The following is a 19,018-nucleotide window of genomic DNA, read 5'->3' as shown; positions in this document are numbered from 1 at the left end:
ATTGAGCTGCCACAGAAAGAAATTTTCAGAATGCTGCTTGGAATCATACAGGATGAGGGAAACAATACAGAAAAAGGATGAAATGATAGAGGAGATAAAGTCCATACACCAAATGGAAATACAATAGCTTAGGGAGGAGATAACAAAAACCACTAGAAGACTCATGGACCACAGAAATTGACTGGAGGAAGCAGAGAACCGCACCAATGACTTGGAGGACAGCCAAGCAGACTTTAACAAACGTGAACAAAAACCTAATAAGATCTTCAGAGAAGCTGAAGAAAACCTAAGAGCTATGTCTGATGCTATGAAGCAGAGCAACATTAGAATTATTGGCTTACGGGAGGAATACACAACAAAGAAGTCATCTGCAACAATAGTGAGATAATTCATCAAGGAAAACTCCCCCAGCTTAATGAATGAAAACCAGGCAACCATACAGGATGCTGAAAGAACACCAGCTAGACTGAATCCCAAGAAGAAGTCACCACGGCACATAATAGTTAAACTATCCAACTTTGAGAAAAAGGAGAATATCATGAGAACAGCTAGGGAAAAATAAACAATCACAAATAAAGGTTCCCAAATAAGGATATGCTCAGACCTATCAGCAATAACTATGAAGAAGAGGAGAGAGTGGAATAACATATTCCAAAAATTGAAGGAAAACAACGCAAACCCAAGAATACTCTACCCAGCCAAATTATCGATCAAGATAGATGAAGAAGTAAGAGTCTTCCCAGACAAGGAAAATCTCAAAGAACATGTCAGAAGAAACCCAACCTTTCAAAAGATCCTTGCTGACCCAGTATGGGCAGAAAAACAACACTCACCAAGCATAAATAAGAGACCACCACATAGAAAAACCTCACCCAGAGGGCAACAAAAAGAAAACAGACCCCAAGACAGCACTGGCTTAAAGATGCATTGAAGTCAAGAATGATACACACACATGCACAACACACTAATAAGAAAGGAAGGTAGGAAAACACCCAAAACAAAAGGTATAAGATGACATCACAGAGTCTGCAGATGGAGATAATAACCCTGAATATCAATGGCCAGAACTCAGGCATTAAAAGACTGAGACTAGCAGACTGGCTTAAAAAACACAACCCATCAATCTGCTGCCTACAAGAAACACATCTCAAGGCTACAGACAAAAGTAGGCTGAGAATCAAAGTCTGGTGAAAGGCATACCAAGCAAACAGCAATTCAAAAAAGGCAGGGTTGCAATCCTAATTTCGGATAAAATTGACCTCAAAGTGCAAACCATAAAAAAAGATAAGGAGGGACAGTATATAATGCTCAAGGGAGCAGTAGACAAAGAACCATGAAGAACTGTAAACATATATTCCCCGAATGAGAGTCCCGCTGAATATGTTAACCAAACACTCCAGAAGATTTAAAAAGATGAGAAAAGAAAGCACAACCTCAACAATTATAGTGGGTGACTTCAATACACCACTCTCTGAGAAGCTAGATCACAGGGAAAGAAACTCTACAAGGAGGCTAGAGATCTAAACACTACAATTAGACAATTTGACCTGATAGATATCTACAGAGCTTTTCATCCAAATACAAAACAATTCACATTCTTCTCAAGCCCACATGGCACATATTCAAAGATACAGCACATGCTGGGGCATAAGGCGAATCAAAATAAATTTGAGCACATTGATATCATACAGACCTCTCTCTCTGACCACTGTGCCATAAGGCTGGAAAACAATAAAAGGAAGACAAAGAAAACAAGAGCAAACAATTGGAGGATGAGTAACTCTCTACTGCAAAAGGAGTGTGTGCTGGCACAGATCAGAGATTAAATTAGGAAATTTCTAGAAACCAACGAGAATGAACACACGACGTACCAAAACTTATGGGACACAGCAAAGGCAGTCATCAGAGGAAGCTTCATAGCAATATATGCACACCTGAGAAAGGAAGAGAGACTCGTGACTGATATGCTGGCACAAAATTTACAACAACTAGAGCAGAGTCAGCAGGACAATCCTACTAATAGCAAAAGAAAAGAAATTATAAAAATCAGGGCTGAGATTCAGGAGAGGGAAATTAGAAAACTATGGAAAAAAATTAATGCTGCTAAAAGTTGGTTTTTGGAAACGATAAACAGAATTAACAGACCGCTGGCAAACATAGCCAAAGAAAGGAGGAAAGACATTTCAATACCAAGAATGAGGGATGAAAGAGGAGACATTACAACAGTCCCTAATGAAATCAAAAGGATATTTACACAGCAATATGAAGGCCTGTACTCCAATGAATTCAACAACTTGGAAGACATGGACAAATTCTTCGAAAAACAACCCCTCCCTAGACTATCCCCAAAGGACATCAAGAATCTCCATAGACCTGGAGGAGGGGGGGAAATGAGGAGCCGATATTAAGGGCTCAAGTAGAAGGCAAATGTTTTGAGAATGATGATAGCAACGAATGCACATATGTGCTTGACACTATGTATGGATTGTGACAAGAATTTTATGAGCCCCCAATAAAATTATTTTTTTAAGTATCTCCATAGACCCATAGCAATAGACTAAATAGACAAAGTTATCAAGGAATTATGAACCACAACATCCCCAGTGTCTTATATTAATTTTTGCTCCCAAAGATGCGCTAGGTATTATTTTCAGGGGATGTCTTATTTTTCCATGAAGAAGAATATGGTACACATTTATTGTTTTATTAAAAACTACCTCATACTTCCTGTCTTCTCTGGCTGTGCTGCGGCCAACAGTGAGCTGCACAGCGGCCCACGCTACTATGGTCCAGAGTACAGAGTTATGGTCGTTTTGGGGGACCTTATTTTTGGGGAGGTCTTATTTGGGGGGGGTTTCAGTGAGAGGCAAAATTGTAAATAGGTCTTATTTTCGGGTGATATCTGACTTCCAGGGAAACAGAGTAATAATAACATTAGAAAAAAAGGGAGGAGTTGGATGGAGTAAGAAATGATATAATAATAATAATTTATAAATTATCAAGGGTTCAGTGGGAGGGGGGAGGGGGGAAGGAGTGGGAAAAATGAGCTGACACCAAGGGCTCAAGTGGAAAGTGGGTATTGTGAGAATGATGAAGTCAACATATATACCAATGTGCTGGACACAAATGACGTATGTACAGATTGTGATAAGTTGTATGAGCCCCTAATAAAATGATTATTTAGTAAAAAATGAAAAGGGAGGAAATTATGGAGATGTAGGATATGGAGTAGTTGTTGAAGGAGAAGAGGAAGAAGGATAAGGAGAAAGAGAATAAAAAAGAAAAGAAGACAGAGGAGAAGGAAGAGGAGAGGAAGGAGGAGGAAAAGAAGGAGGAGACGAAAGAGAAGGTTGGGGAGGAGGAGGAGAAGAGGAAGGAGGAGGAGGAGGGCAGCAGTAGGAGGAGCACGAGGAGGAGAGGAAGAAGGAGAAGAAGACGGAGGATGAGAGGAAGGAGGAGAAGAAGATGGAGGAGGAGGAGAAGGTGGGGGAGTATAATACGGAGGAGGGGAGGAGGAGAAGAGGAAGAAAGAGGAGGAAGAGGACAAGATGGAGGAGGGGAATAAGAAGAGGGAGGAGAAGGAGAAGAAGAAAAGGAAGGAGAGGAAGGAAGAGGAGGAGAGGAAGAAGGTGAAGAAGGAGAAGAAGACGGATGAAGAGGATAAGAAGAAGGAGGAGGATGAAAAGCAGGAGTAGAATAAGGAGAATAGCAATAAGGAAGAGGAGGAGGGGGATAAGAAGAACAGGATAGAGGAGGAGAGGAAGAAGGAGGAAGAGAATAAGAAGAGGAAGAAGGTGAAGGAGGAGAAGAAGGGGAATGAGGAGGAGAATAAGAATAGGAAGAAGGGGAGGAGAAAGAGAAGGAGAAAAAGATGGAGGAGGGGAAGAGGAAGAAGAAGGAAGAGGAGCAGGAGGCGGAGAAGGACACGAAGGAGGAGGAGGAGGAGAGGAAGGGGGAGGGGGAGAGGAAGACGGAGGAGGAACAAAAGAGGAAGAAGAAGGAGAAGAAGAGGAAGAATGGGTAGGAGAAGAAAGAGGAGAAAGAGAAGGAGGAGGAGGGAAATAAAAAGAAGAGATAGAAAAAGAGGAGGAGGAGGAGAAAAGGAAGGAGGACAATGAGTGGAAGAAGGAGGAGGGGAGGAGAAGAGGAGGAAGAAGGAGGCTGAGAAGGAGGAGAAGAGGAAGGAGGAGGAGGAGAATAAAAAGAAGAGGAAGGAGGAGAGGAAGAAGGAGAAGAGGCAGAAGGTTAAAAAGGAGAAGGAGAAGAAGACAGAGGAGAAGGAGGAGGAGGAGGAAGAGAATAAGGAGGAAGAGGAGGAGGTGGATGAGAAGGAGGAATAGAATAAGAAGAGGAAGAAGGAAGAGGAGGAGGAGGGGAAGGAGAATAAGAAGAGGAAGAACAGGGAGGAGGAGGAGAAAAGGATGGAGGAGTGTTCTCCATCACAGAGTATTTACCAGAGTAATACCCCTGTTCCCATGAGATTGCTGTGCAACTGCCTGTTATGTGTTTTTCCTTGTGTGCTGAAGTCCACAAATTAAAGCGAAATAAAACAGTATGCTTTTTATCACAGTATCACAGCCATGAAGATTCTCACTTTTTTCTCCAATCATAGAAATCTAACCAATCTAAACACCGGTTAATATCACCAAAAGCACAGTAAAATCCATTGCAATTCCAATCATCAGCCTAGCGCAGTTTTGCAAAGAAATAGAAACACCAACTTCATGATATGCATGAATTTGTAAATTATTGTGCTCCACAAAATGAATCATCCTCAACAAGCATTTTTCATGGCACCATTATTATCAAGGACAGAATCAGAGAAACATTGTTTTTTATATAAAAGGATGGTGATTTGAAGGTGAGAGGGAACCTGGGTGAGAGGAGACGGAGAGAAGTAGGGCAGGTTAGAGAGATCATCCAAAAGTGAATAAGATGAACCCGAAGAACAAGAAATACAAGAACAAGGAGGTAAAAGGAAAGAGAAGAGTGTCATAAAAATGAGAACAAGGGAAATGGTGGAGGTCATGGAGGGGATGTAGGAGAAGAGAGAGGAGGAGAATGAAAAGAAGAAATAGGAGAAGACTGAAGAAGAAGGAAAAGAAGGAGAAGAATGTTCTCCATCAATATTACTGAGAACAATGTATAAACAGTTTGTAATTCTGATTCGAATCCCAGCACAATTCTTCTACAGAATGGAAACATGAATCACCAACTTGATGATGGCATGCTGTGGCAGGCAAGTTGATCTCCTAGAGAAAAATAATGACACCATTATTATACAGGAAAGAAACAGAGACAAAATGTTTTTTCATATAAAAAGAGGTAGACTTTGAAGGCTAGGGGAAACTTGATGTGAGAGGAAGGACAAGTGAGAAAAGCACGAGATGCTAGAGAGATAAGTCAAAGAAAAACAAGATGGACAAGAAAAATAAGAAGAAAACGGGAAAGAGAAGGAGAATATAATAAGAAAAGAAGAAGGGAAAATGATGGTGGAATGGACATGGAGTAGATAGAGGAGGAGAACAAGAATAAGACCAGAAGATTCCCCAACACAATATTTACCAGAATAGTGCCACTGTTCCAATGAGATTTGCTGTGTTACTGCATGTTGTAGGTTTTCCCTGTGTGTGTCAAACTCCAAAAATCAAAGAGAAACAAAGTAGAAAACTCACAGCCTTGAAAACACTCCTGCTTTTCTCCCATCCGATCTAAGTACTAGTCAATATCACAGAAGGCACTTTATGCATCCATTGCAATTATCAGCACAATTCTTCAAAGGAATAGAAAGACTAATCACTAATTTCTTGATATTCAAGAACTTGGAAGGATGAGAGGTGGAGAAAGAATACCACATTTGTGGGGGGTTTAAAGGCATATTATTAATGATTTTGTTTGTTGAGATGGGTTGTGTAGCTGTATAGAATGTGCTTCTTTAAAACTCAAACCCAAACAAACAAAACAAGAGTGAATGCCCCCAGCCTTAAAAACAAAAACCAACAACCTTCCCCAATCTTTTCCTTTGGATTTAAATAGTGGTCTGAGTAGCTAAAAGAAAAAGAAGGAAAAGTAAAACTGAAGTAGACGTGGAGTCTTTAGTGACATACAAGTTCCCTTCAAACAAATGAGGGCGGGGGAACTTAATAAAAAATTAATTTTCTGAGTATGGGATGGCTTATTAAGTGCATAACCTCAACAGTTTAGAGATTTGGTTTTGTCTAAACACTCCTCCTTCCCATACCTGTCAATAAAAGCTATTCATCTGCATAATTCAAACTCTGGAAATCATTTCATAAAGGGTGCCGTACAGGGTGGGATTTACAAAACAAAACAAAAACACTGCTTCTGAGTGAATTATGACTCATGAAGACCGTTAGAGGGCAGAGTACAACTGATCTGTAGGGTTTCTTTGGCTGCAAATCTTTTCAGAGCAGACAGCCTTATCTTTCCCCAACAGAGTTGCTGGTGCATTTGAACCACCCACCTTGAAGTTATCAATCCCTAGCCCACTACCCCACTAGGGCCCTAGCTGTGTTTTAGTCACCACCTACTGTCTTAACCAGGTCACTGGTTTAATTAATTCAATTCTCTTTCTTTGTAGAATTTATTAGACTCTTCTGTCAGAATCAAGAGCTATCTTGGTTGTTCCTCTGGTTTGTTCATAGAACAAATACTTTGCTACTTTTATTTCACTCCACAAGCTCAACTTTCATAGGCTTCTGCTTATAACTGTCTTACTACTCAAAGTTTCTCTTAGCAGAAACTCTTAGCAGATTGTTGTTAAACGCCTTCCAACTACTAGCTTCCCATCTGAAAACATCCCCCCACATTCGCAAGCCCCCCCCCCTGCCTGCATGAAATACATAGGGTACTCTTGATTTCAGCAATAAGGGTTTTTCTTGCTGGTAAGTTGCTTCACTTTTGTACTTCTTTCAGTTCATGGAAACACAAGCTCCATGGTCATTGTTTCTGGAGTAACTTATGGCATTTTCTCATCTGAAAATAATGATTTTCATTCATACAAGTCCTTTTGTGTCAGGATTTAGAATGGTATTTTGTTTTATTTTGTTTGGGAATAAATCAGGTTCATTGTCACTATTTCAAAGGAGAGACACCCTAAACGGCCTTTTAAAAACATATGGAATTAAAACAGTCAGCAAAACGGTTCTATTAACACATTATAGAGACAAGGCAACTGGTGGTTTAAACGATGGTTCCTCCCTTGTACGCTGCTCTAGTAGTGTGTATCACAGCCCCAAGAAGACGCAGAAAGTCTGGCATGTCCATGTCTCAGAGAAAAGTAGTAAGGCCAGGTCACCTGAATTATTATTACTTGTTGAAGGTGACATCAACCCTGTCAAAGTGGAAATAATTTGTTGCTTCAATGCCTCACTGATATTAAATCTAGGGCAGTGGATTCAAGTTTTTGCTTCAGGGAACACACATACTTACTTATCATGTAAAGGGAAATGCAGCAGGGTCTCTTCTAGTGCAGAGACCCTCAGACAGCTTCTTCTGGGGGCAAATTGAGCATTTTAATATAAATTTTGGTGACTATAAACATTTTGGTGATTCTACTAAACAATAACGATTATTTTAGAATGCATGGGTATTTATGCCTTGCCCCAGGGTAGAATGTACAACTGAAGAGCATATCCTGACACTGCCCCCACCCTCCCCACCCCCAGGGTCACTTATGTCATGCAAACATCAATAAACTTCTCCACCACTCACTCTTTAGTGCCAGTTCTGTAAGCATCTAGCCAAGCATGCTGGGAGATACAGAATTGAAGGCAAGGAATATCTGGGTATCTTGAATCCTCTTTCCACGCTGCTCTGCTCTTCTAATGCCATCTCGTTACTAGACGTTGGCATTAGACGTCAGCAATCAACTGCATTTGAGCTGAGCAGAAGGAAGATTCAAGTCTGCAGGAGAGATGTCTCAAGAAAAGCCTCAGGCACCTAATCAGACTTTGATTTCTATCACAAATGACACAGAATTATGGAGCACTGTCATTTCTAATGATACTACAAATAAAGGTTGGACTGAAGACAATTTTCCAGGAATAGAAGTATTGTGTGCCATCTATATCACGTATGCTGTGATCATTTCCGTGGGCATTCTTGGAAATGCTATTCTCATCAAAGTCTTTTTCAAGACCAAGTCTCTGCAGACAGTGCCAAATATTTTTATCACCAGCCTGGCATTTGGAGATCTTTTACTTCTGTTAACTTGTGTACCCGTGGATGCAACCCACTATCTTACAGATGGATGGATGTTCGGCAGGGTTGGCTGCAAGGTGCTCTCTTTTATCCGGCTCACTTCAGTCGGTGTGTCAGTGTTCACACTGACAATTCTCAGCGCTGACAGGTAAGGTTTTTCCCCCCATTATATTTGCTAGGAAGTAAAATTCGGTTAAAAAAAGAAAAGAAAGGGAAGCCTGAGCTTAGCTTTGATTGATGACTAGTGTGCGTTTCTCGCTTTCTGTAACCTGGATGCCGGGTCGGAGAATCGGGTAGTATTCTAAATAAAAGTTGGCTATAAGCACATGAAAAATCTCTGTGTTAGCAGACACTAACATCTCTTGAAATTGTCTGCCGTAGGGATAATTTAATCTCCCTGAAATATAATTGCTTGTTTAAAAAAAAAAAGAATGGTGGAGGTTCCCCCCCATCTCAGTTTATCAAGTAAAGCAAATTTTTTTCAGGTGTAAGAGGGGCAAAAAATCAAGCTTTATACATCAGTGCAGCCTAGTGGTGTAATAGAGTTAACATTAAAACATTAGCAGGTGTACAATTGGCCACATATGTATTATAGATTACCGGGAGAGTAGTAAAAAACATACACGCATCGGTTGATTTGAGATTCATCAAAGGAGTTCGTGACAGAAAAATGGTGAGGTTTTCAGATTTCTGGTAATTCCGTGTAATTTTTATCACTTAAATGTGCATGTTTTCACTGTTAGCTTTTAAGGAGCCCTGGTGGTGTAATAGTTAAACTTTGGGCTGCCGGCAGAAAGGTGGCCGGTAGGAACCCACCAGCTTCTCTGTGGGAGCCTTAGAAGCATTTGCAGGTTTGGAACCCTTATGGAGGGTTCTGTGCCACTGTGTCTTAGAGGATCAGAGTCTGAATTGCCTGGGCGGCCCTGGGTTTAAAGGGGGAGAGACATTCAATGGCATTTCCTTTCTCCAGGGGAATCAAGGAAACGCTATCCTAGAGATACAGCATGGAGCATCTCTCACTGCAGGGGTTCAAGGTCTGAGTTAGGATATCTTCAGTCTCGGCATTTCCCCGCCTCTTCTCCTTCTGTGTTCTTATTGTAGAATAATAAACGTGAAAGCATGAAACAAAATCCTGATTCCAAATGCTAAGAGTGATGATTTTTTTAAGAAGTGCAATAGTCTGTGAGTAATCAACGGCTGGCAGGACCATAAGGAATAAATAGATGCTGTAGATTTTTAAATTGGGGAAGAAGAAAGCCTTCCTGGTTTGCTGTGTGTGTGTGTGGTGTGTATGTAAGTATATGTGTGTGTGTCTGTGTATGTGTGTGGGGGTGTGTTTAAGTATGTGTGTGTGTCTGTGTGTGTATGTAAGTATATGTGTGTCTGTGTATGTGTGTGTGGGGTTGTTTAAGTATGTGTGTGTGTCTGTGTGTGTGCATGTGTGTGTGGTGTGCGCATGTAAGTATATGTGTGTGGGGGTGTTTAAGTATATGTGTGTGTGTCTGTGTATGTGGGGTGTGGGTGGGGGTGTGTGTTTCTTTCGGATTTTTGCTCTGACCGGTGGTCTAATCCACGAAAGAACAGACTCATCAAAGGTTGTAGATCTTTAGTTGGATTTGTTGGAATGTGGAGGGATCTCTGTCCTGGCACAGGGATTCCGAATGCACCCCTACCTTGTCCTAAATCTGCCCACAATTTGGCTGAGCAACGAATTAGCACTTAAGAACAGATAAGAAATTAACCCTTGCTTCTTTACTGCATAAACACATGGACTTCTTTTTCTAGAAAGGTTTAGGGGCTAGGGAGAAAAAAAGACAAATTTGGCTTACCAGTCACACAAAAAGGAAACCTTTTAGGTTACTTACAGTCATACATAGGTGTGCATTCTCAATGGCACATGAAATGGCCCATAAAAAAGATTTCTTTGTCCTAGAAGATCTATACATAAAATTACAAATGTTCCAATCTGCATGTGAGTGAATAAGGGTAAAGGTGATCCCAGGAATTAACAAATGACTGCATTGTGTGTGTTTGAAACCACAAGCACTTCTGGTTGGTGAAAGATGGCTTGCTGTATGCATATGGGTCGGAGGTTGAATGGGAAACTGAGGTCTACCAGAAGAGTCATTTTGACACCTCCTTTGCTTCTTCTAGATACAAGGCAGTTGTGAAACCCCTGGAGCGGCAGCCCTCCAATGCCATCCTAAAGACCTGTGCCAAAGCTGGCTCTGTCTGGGTGCTTGCTATGGTCATCGCTCTACCAGAGGCAATATTTTCCAATGTGTATACTTTCCAATACCGCAACAAAAATTCAACATTTGAATCCTGTGCCTCTTACCCTGTGTCTGAGAGGCTCCTGCAAGAGATCCATTCTCTGCTGTGCTTCTTAGTGTTTTACATGATCCCACTCTCTATTATCTCTGTCTATTATTCTTTGATTGCTAAAACTCTTTACAAAAGCACTCTGAACATCCCTACTGAGCAGCAACGCCATGCCCGCAAGCAGGTATGTATTAACCAGAACTCATACAACCTTCAAATATGACGTGAAGGTTGAAGTGAAAGTTGTACTTTTATACCTGTGTGAAACATCATGGCAGGATAGTATGATTAGGGGCTATAGAGTCTGTCAAACCTGGCTTTTAATTCCAGTCTACTGCAGATTGCTCAGAGCACTCTTGAGCAAGTGACTTAGTCTCTCAGATCCTCAGCTTCTTCATTTGTAAAGTGGCGATGCAGACTAGATGATCTATAGGCAATGCTTAGCGTAGTTGCTGGCGTAGAATACATCTTCAATAAATGGTAGTCCTACTCTTATTAGATAAGGGGCAGCTGAGATTTTGGAGCAATTAGACGTCTGAACCCCATGAAAGAGCGAGGAACATCACAGAAGGTGACACTCGAGTGGTAACACCGCTTTTATTTTAGAAAGCATAACCGAATTGTAGCAATCCACAGAGTGAGGGGAGCTGGCAAGAATTTGTAAGTGTTACAGTTGAACAGTATTCACTGCCTCGCTGACAGATGAGCACACCTGGGGCCCAGGGGGAGAGGTGCAAGTGGCAAGAAAGCACCGTGACTCACTGAAGTTGGCTTAAGAGCATTTGCAAGAACCAGAGATGCTCTCCTCACATAAACTCAGGTTGAGTACAATCAATGGTGATGAAACCCACTCCCAGTGGATTTTTTTTAAAAAAGGATTTCTATCTTTGTTTTAGTGTGTGAGGTGGGGTGAGATGATTCAATTTACCTCTCCAGTCGCACCCGAGAGCTAAGTGCTTTGAAGGAGAGGAAGTCAGTCTGGGTGATTCAAAGACAGTGTTTTTGAGGCTGAAGCTGTCCATTAAGTGTCCATGATCTTCTCTTTATGTGACCACGGGTTGTGTACTTTTACTTAACCTGGGGCTTTGTTTTTGTTTTCCCCTCAATGATAGGTTTAGCTAGGATTATTTCACTTGTGGAGGCCAACACACATGGCTTGTATGCCTCTGACTACATGGCTAGCATCCCAATAGATTACATTCAGGTTTTCAAACCAACTTGGAAACGTTCAGAAATCCTGGATAAATATTCTAACCTCATCAGACTCTGCTGGTGCACTTCAAAACCGTGTTGCATATCCAGCAGCTCTCTCATTCTAAAAAAGTAAGTGAAATGTAGGGAAATGCCACACCCATGTTGCATTAATTGGAGACATCTTAGAGTATCTGAAAAGCAGGGGTGGGGGTGCCTGAATTAGAGCTAATGAGACCAAGTTCATGGGTGAACACGGCAATGAAGTTGTTGGACCAGCATTCTGGCGCCACAGGCTGTCTTCCCTCATCCCAGTCAATTACCTCACAAACGCATGCTCCAAGGGAAACCCGCTTGTTCATTGTCAATTTCTATGCAAATCAGTGACTGACTCCCTCTTCTCTCATTACAATGTCCAGGGAAAAAAACCAACTGCCTGCTCATTTTTACCCCCTTGTCGTTTTTTTTCTTTCCTCTGTAGATTGAATCCCGGAAGCGAATTGCCAAAACGGTATTGGTGCTGGTGGCTCTCTTTGCTCTCTGCTGGTTGCCGAATCACCTGCTGTATCTCTACCGCTCATTCACTTATCAAACCTACGTCGATCCCTCTACCATTCATGTTATGGCCACCATTTTCTCTCGGGTCATGGCTTTCAGCAATTCTTGCGTCAACCCCTTTGCTCTTTACTGGCTGAGCAAAACCTTCCAGCAGCATTTCAAAGCCCAGTTATTCTGTTGCAAAGCGGAGCTTCCTGAGCCTCCCCCTGCTGGTACCCCTCTTAGCAACCTGGCTGTGATGGACAGGGTCTCAGGTGCTGGCTGCTTGCAGGTGCTCCCTGAGTGCAGTGTGAAGAAGGAAGATGACAGAGTCTAGCTTTTCGATTGAAAAAGTGGTATTTTTCCTCCCAGCGTGTGGATCCGACTTGTGGAGTTGGATGGTGTGGGGATTTGTGTCGTTTGTGAGTGGCGTGGAAATCTGGAGAGTGAAAGGGCCCTTTAAGTAAAAGACAAACCATGGTTTACTTCAAAGGGCAAGCATTCATGTTCTAGGGCCTTCTGGAGCAGATGAACACACACTAGGGGTAGAAAGACACGTTTATTTGTGCCAGCGGGTTGTGAGGGAGGTCAAATAGGAAGGAAGGCGAATGAAATAAACCAGATGAAATGTCAAACTCGAATTTGTTCCTCTCACCTCTCAGATGCTTCTAAATGTCTCTTCTGCTCCTGTGATTTGCATAAAATGGTGATCTTGTTTATTATGGGGGTGTAAATCTAGAGATGGTACTTTGCATAGGAAAGGGGAATTAAAAAAAGAGCTAAACCATGTCATACGCCATCTTCCTAAAGACAAAGGCCTTTTAAAAGGCCTTCAGACAGAGCTTTTCCTTTGACATTCACCTCTGTTCCACCTTTCTCAATCTGTGCAACTGGAATAAAAATGCCTTGGAAGGAGCAAGCATACAGTGCTGAGGCACAGTGTTTCCCTGACTGGGTCAACACATGTGAACCTCACTGTGCTTCTCCTTACAATCGCCATGGAAGACTACCCAGGCAAGATTCGTTATTCCACACTATTGTGAAAGCCTTGCCTTATTCATAGGCTTCGTCCAGGAGCAATTTTAGGACCCCAGGGAAGGACCCCTATTGAGGAATCCGTGAGCGTGTTGTGTACATGTATGTGTGTGTGAAAATCTTCCTTTGAGGGAATTCATTTCTCTCTCTGGTAAGCAGTGCCCTCTTTCTTTAAAAATGTAGAAATACCACATGAACCTCCTAATACTTGGTGTGAAGTTATAATCCGATCCCCTTCCTGTTCATGTGTGTTAAACTTGTTGAGTCTGAAACCTGTAGTAGTGTGACCTAATCTGCCCTTGGAGATCAGATGGAGGGTTCTGATTTTCTATCTTCTCTCCCATTGCTAGCACTCTGAGCTTCTTGATAACTGTGATTTCAACTCATCAATAGCTGTGTCCGATTTAGAATTGTGTTGGCTCCACAAAGACCTTTATTGGGGTAAATCCAAGCATGAGTTTGGTACTACAAACAGATTTGTGTTTAGAAAGAAACTTGATTGTTGGGTATGCTTGTGGTCGTTTTGAGCTTTAAATGACTTGCGTAGCTGTGAATCTTTGCTAAAGATGTGGCTTAAAAGGGGGGTATATATCTTAATACTACACTTCGAATTTCTGTAAAACTGTTCAACTTAAAAGTGCGGGTGCTTATAGTGTATTAGTATTGTTATAAGCTGGATATTGTAATACATGAAGGAAAAAATAAATATGAAATAAAGCTTTGAATGACTCTGTAATTTTATTTTCTGAAACACCTCTTTGGGATGAACGTATTTAAGAGCCCGCATTAATTCCATATTTTAAATAATTTTCAAGTAGCCACAGAAAAGGAAAAGGAAATCATTATTTGCCTCACTCCGAGTAAACATTTATATGTGTTCAAAAGAGCTTGACTAAAGCACCAGATTACAAAAGTCTTTCCGCAGCTGAGAAAGACAGCGGTGAGAACTTGGTTTTACCTTTTTTTTTTTTGGAGACCTTTCCTTTTCTTTATTCTCGGTGACTTACAGAGTCAATATCACATAATTCTCTAAATATTTTTCCAGGGCCTCAGTCTCCCATCCACGACTGAGTAATTAGGATGAAAACATATGCCCTTGTTGAATATTTTTCCGGAGAAGGTAGTCTGTTTTGTGTTTTAAATCATAATGCCTTGTCAGGGTAAACTTTGTAAATTGGCTCCCACACTGCCTCGTGCAGTATCGGAGGAGTCCTTATGGAAGATTTCATTTCTTTGGAGAAGATCCTGAATACGGGTGAGATAGGATCAATGGGGGAGGAGGGTTTTTTTGGGGGGGGTGTTTTGCCCTTCTCTATTTTGCTCCGTTTCTACCTCAATCCAAGTTCCGGAGTTTGAAACATTTTACGTCTCGGATCTCCAGGCATTCTGAGAAAAGGAGTTGCTTTTGTTTCCACTTGGTCTTGTCACAGGAAGTGGGGCAGAAAAACTCATAAACAAGGTGAAATGGAATGAGTCCATTTTTTAAAAATGCCTTTTGGATAGTTTAGCAAAATTCTAGGAACTATTCCTAGGGCAGATAGGTGATTTCTTCTTTTTTTATTTTTAAATTTTTCCAACAGTTTTATCGGCCCATACTTTACATATCATACAATTGAATAGTACAATCATTCGATCATATGGTACAATCACTACCACATCCACCTTAAAGCATTCCCTCCCTCCGTGTTTGAACCACCCCCCAAAATGAGCCGTGCAATCCTGATCAGCTCCAGGGCTCCCTCCCCACAGCCGCCTTCATGATTTACTCCCGAAGCCCCCTTTCCCTCACTATGCCCACATCCCCTCCCTTACATTCCCTGAACGCCTTATAGCAATTATTATCACTGTGCATCCACTCCTCCTGTGTTTCACAACTGGGAAGGTGAAGAAGGTGACTTCTGCAGTCAAGTACTGTCTGCTTTCATAGGTTACTATATTTTTATCCACCGAGATGGCTGCAGCCGAGCAGGCCAGGATCATTCCTTTCCAAGATCAGAGAGAGAAGATTCGAGCAGATATTCAGAGATGCCTGGGACCCTCCCAGGTACAGCAGCCACTCACAAGACCCATCCAGTAGCCACTGTCATTCTAATAATTAGGCTTCCCACTCCTTTACTCAGGAGCCCTGGTAGTGTAGTGGTTTTGCGTTGGGCTGGGATCCCTACAGGGCAGCGGTTCTCAACCTGTGGGTTGCGACCCCTATGGGGGGGTGTTGAAGAACCCTTTCACAGGGATCGCCTAAGACCATCGGAAAACATATATTTCCAATGGCCTTAGGAACTGAGACACCGCTCCTCTATCCGTCTCCAGGTGGGTCCGCCCACATGCAGAACGCCCACATACGAGTATCCAGCATGAAAACTGTTAGCCGTGCTACACCATGCTTCAAGACAAAATTTCATTTATTTGTCATTAGAAATAAATACTTCACAATCTATAATGACATTGTTTTGTGATGAATCACTATGCTTTAATTATGTTCAATTTGTAACCATGAAAATACATCCTGCCTATCAGATATTTACATGACGAGTCATAACAGTCGCAAAATGACAGTGATGAAGTAGAAATTAAAATAATTGTATGGTTGAGGGGGGTCACCACCACATGAGGAACTGTATGAAAGGCTCGCGGCGTTAGGAAGGTAGCGAACCATGGCTCTACAGTGTGTGCAGTTCCAAAGCACCAGGAGTTTCCACAGGAGAAAGACTGGGCTTTCAACTCCCATAAAGTCTTGGAAACCCACACGGGGGCGCTAGGGGACAGCATTTCATCGGTGGCGGTGAGTTTGGATTTTATTTGGGGGGTGGGTCTCCTTTACTTGCTAAAAGGTGTCCTGGTGGCACAATGGTTAAGTGCTCAGCTGCTAACTGCAAAGTCAGTGGTTAGAACCCACCAGTTGCTCTGTGGGAGGAAATACCTGATAGCGCCTGTAAAGATTACAGCTTAGAAAACCTTAGCAGCTAGTGCTACTCTCTTCTACAGGGATGTTATGAGACACAATCAACCAGCTGGCCCACCACCACCACCTTTACTTGGTACCTTAAGTGTTTCCATGAGTTACCAAAAACTCTTGAAAAACACAGGTTGAGAAAATCTCAAAAATCCACTGCCATTGAGTTGCTTCTGACTCACAGCAACCCCGTGTGCTACAGCAGAATTGCCCAATGGGTTCTCTTGATCGTCATCATTGTGTAAGTAGATTGCCAGGCCTTTCTTCATTGGCACTGCTGGGTGGGTTCAACCCAACCGCCAAACTTTAAGTTAGTAATTGAGTGCAAACCATTTGTGCCACCCAAGGTCTTTATGAAACCCCCAGAGTATCTCAATGTTACTCTCTAGTTAACACTCTAAGTGAAAGGTGGGAGGTTCGAGTCCACCAGGAGGCACCTCAGAAGATAGGCCAGGTAATCTACTGAGAAGTCAGCCACAGCAACCCCCTGGGGAGCACAGTGCTACTCAGAAACGCATGGGGGTGCCAGCAGTCTGAAGTGACTTTCCAAGCAGCTGGATTTTAGATGAGATCGGCGTGTTCGAGTGGCATGGCCGTAGACAGCAGCTGGATGTTAATCTAAAGATGCACAGAAAAATGAGAACTAACAGGACCCCAGTTTCACAGAGTCAGTAACATCATTGGGACTACGATGGTCAGGTCTCATGGCCAAGACTCAGGTCCTTTCAGGTGTGAGTATGCTTCGTACTCCAGTATTATGGTGACTCTGACCCTCTGTTGCTGCCTTGGCTTCTCCGCTCACGCTGAGAGAACATCTCTATCAGTCATCTGTTCTCTTGTGGACTTCCCTACGTGGGAATTCCTGATTCGCTGCTACTCTGACCACTCTCTTTTTATCTGGCTCGGAATCAGACTTCCTGGGAGAGGCTCCCTTGGGCTCAGTTCGTCAAAGGCAATCTAGAATGCTGAGCTGCCCTACCAAGTCACTGTCAAGGCTTCTGGCAATAGTCTTTGGGCCTGGGTGCCTGGGTCACAGGGAACCTCTTGGGCTACCTGCTCAGAAGGAGATTTAGGGCATAGCAGGAGCTCAGAACCGCATCTTCTTTAGGGCTGTGTAGCATGTTCTCACCCGTGCCGTGAGCTCACTCAGGAATGAAATGAGAACCCAGTAACACATGGCTTGAAACAGCTGTGCACTATTTTGGGAACCAGGAAGAAATATTTTCCAGTGTTTAAATGAGTCTAATAAAGCTCATATTATCTATACAATAAAAAGGTACACAAGTTAAAAGAGACCAGGCTTACTGGTTCGATATAGACTTGTGGAGTTTCTGAGACTATAAGCCTTAGTTACCCTTCATCTCTCACCCCTGGGGCTGGATTTTCACCTACACCACTGTCAGGTCTATAAGGGGAATAACACTAGTGAGGTGCCCTCACTTTAGAATAATCAACCGCCTGAGTTCCAAAGGGCAACATTTACCAAGAACAAAGTTCAAAAAAGGTTAGGAAAGGAGTAGGAACAGGAAAACACAGGGAGGAAGTGGAATGAGTAAGGTTACATGGAGGGGATTGCAACAAATGAAACAAAACAGAATGTGTACGGAATGTCGAATGGAAAGCTGATGGTCTGCTTTCTAAACTTTCACCCAGCTCACAGTAAAAAGTGATTTTTACAAACGCAAATAAAGTTCAGTTCTCCAGATGATTCCCCTGCCTCCAACCCCAGGGAATTTCATGAAAAAAGAAATGGGCTTGAAAAGAGAAAAAGTTATGTTTAAAAACGGCTGGGAAGGTGGAAATGATCATTTTCATACCTATGTAGGGAGCCCGGATTTTTGCAGACCCCAGACTTATCGCCTATATTTATGTTTACACACGTGCCTATTATTTTTAGATGAATTAATATTTTTAAGTGTTTCAATTTTCATGCAGCAGACCGCAAGAAATAGAATGCACACAAACCGGTTGTCTGGGGTCTTCAATAAGTTTTCTGAAAATAAATCAGTCCCGAGGTGTATACATTTGAGAACTAGTTTCCATCCTCTTAAAACCTCAACATATACCATTTACCAACCACCATAAGTCTGCTGAGTTGTACCTGTCTTGCGTTAGCTGCTGGGTCGCCAGTGCCTGACACTTAGTAGACACGCAAGGGCGAATTGTCCAGCTACAATCTACCCAGCTCTGAAAATGGCACTTCGTCTCCAACAGTGTGTACTTTCGGGGTAAAGTTCTGTTCATGGCAAAAAAGCATGTTGTGTGTTTCTCAAAGTAAGCCAACGGGCCGGAGTTCGTCACATAAGCTGGTGTTTATTACACTTGGAAGATCCTGGTGAGTTTCAGCTTTGGGATTTGGGCATCCCAGAATCCCGGAGTACGTGCTGCGGCAGCCAACTGCCGCCTCACCTCACATCGCTCCCCAGCGGGGATGATCTCCAGTCCCCAGGACGGGAAGTGACAGATAGAGAAGGCTGTGAGACCTAGAGCAGGCAGTGGGTCCCGCCATCCCGCATCGCTCGTTCATTCACGCAGTCATTCAACTCACACTAGGTACCAACCCCTGGCCCGGGCACCGAAGCTACATCTATACTAAAATCATCCCGAAACATGCCGCAAACACGGCTCGGGAGCGTCTCTTTCGGTCCATGAGAAAAAGGTCCGGTCGGTCCCCCCCCCCACCCCCAAGATGGCGCTTTCCCAGAGGACTGTTCCCACGCCGCTGGTCAGGCGCCCAGGCCGTGCCCTCCACTCCCC

General features: G+C 42.7%; 1 protein-coding gene across 1 annotated transcript; it reads left to right on the top strand.

The window, feature by feature from the left end:
• The first annotated feature begins 7,937 nt into the window (after window positions 1-7,937).
• On the top strand, window positions 7,938-12,610 carry BRS3 (bombesin receptor subtype 3). Its single transcript, XM_004713395.1, has 3 exons — window positions 7,938-8,371; window positions 10,378-10,729; window positions 12,218-12,610. The coding sequence occupies exons 1-3, from the start codon at window positions 7,938-7,940 to the stop codon at window positions 12,608-12,610; spliced, it is 1,179 nt and encodes a 392-aa protein (XP_004713452.1).
• Window positions 12,611-19,018: the final 6,408 nt, after the last annotated feature.

This window comes from Echinops telfairi, unplaced genomic scaffold (assembly GCF_000313985.2).
Source record: "Echinops telfairi isolate 266 unplaced genomic scaffold, ASM31398v2 ScPeMD7_20;HRSCAF=75, whole genome shotgun sequence".
In the NCBI taxonomy this organism is placed as follows: domain Eukaryota; kingdom Metazoa; phylum Chordata; class Mammalia; order Afrosoricida; family Tenrecidae; genus Echinops; species Echinops telfairi.
The sequence above is the reverse complement of the archived record's forward strand: the minus strand, read 5'-3'. Positions and strand labels throughout refer to the sequence as shown.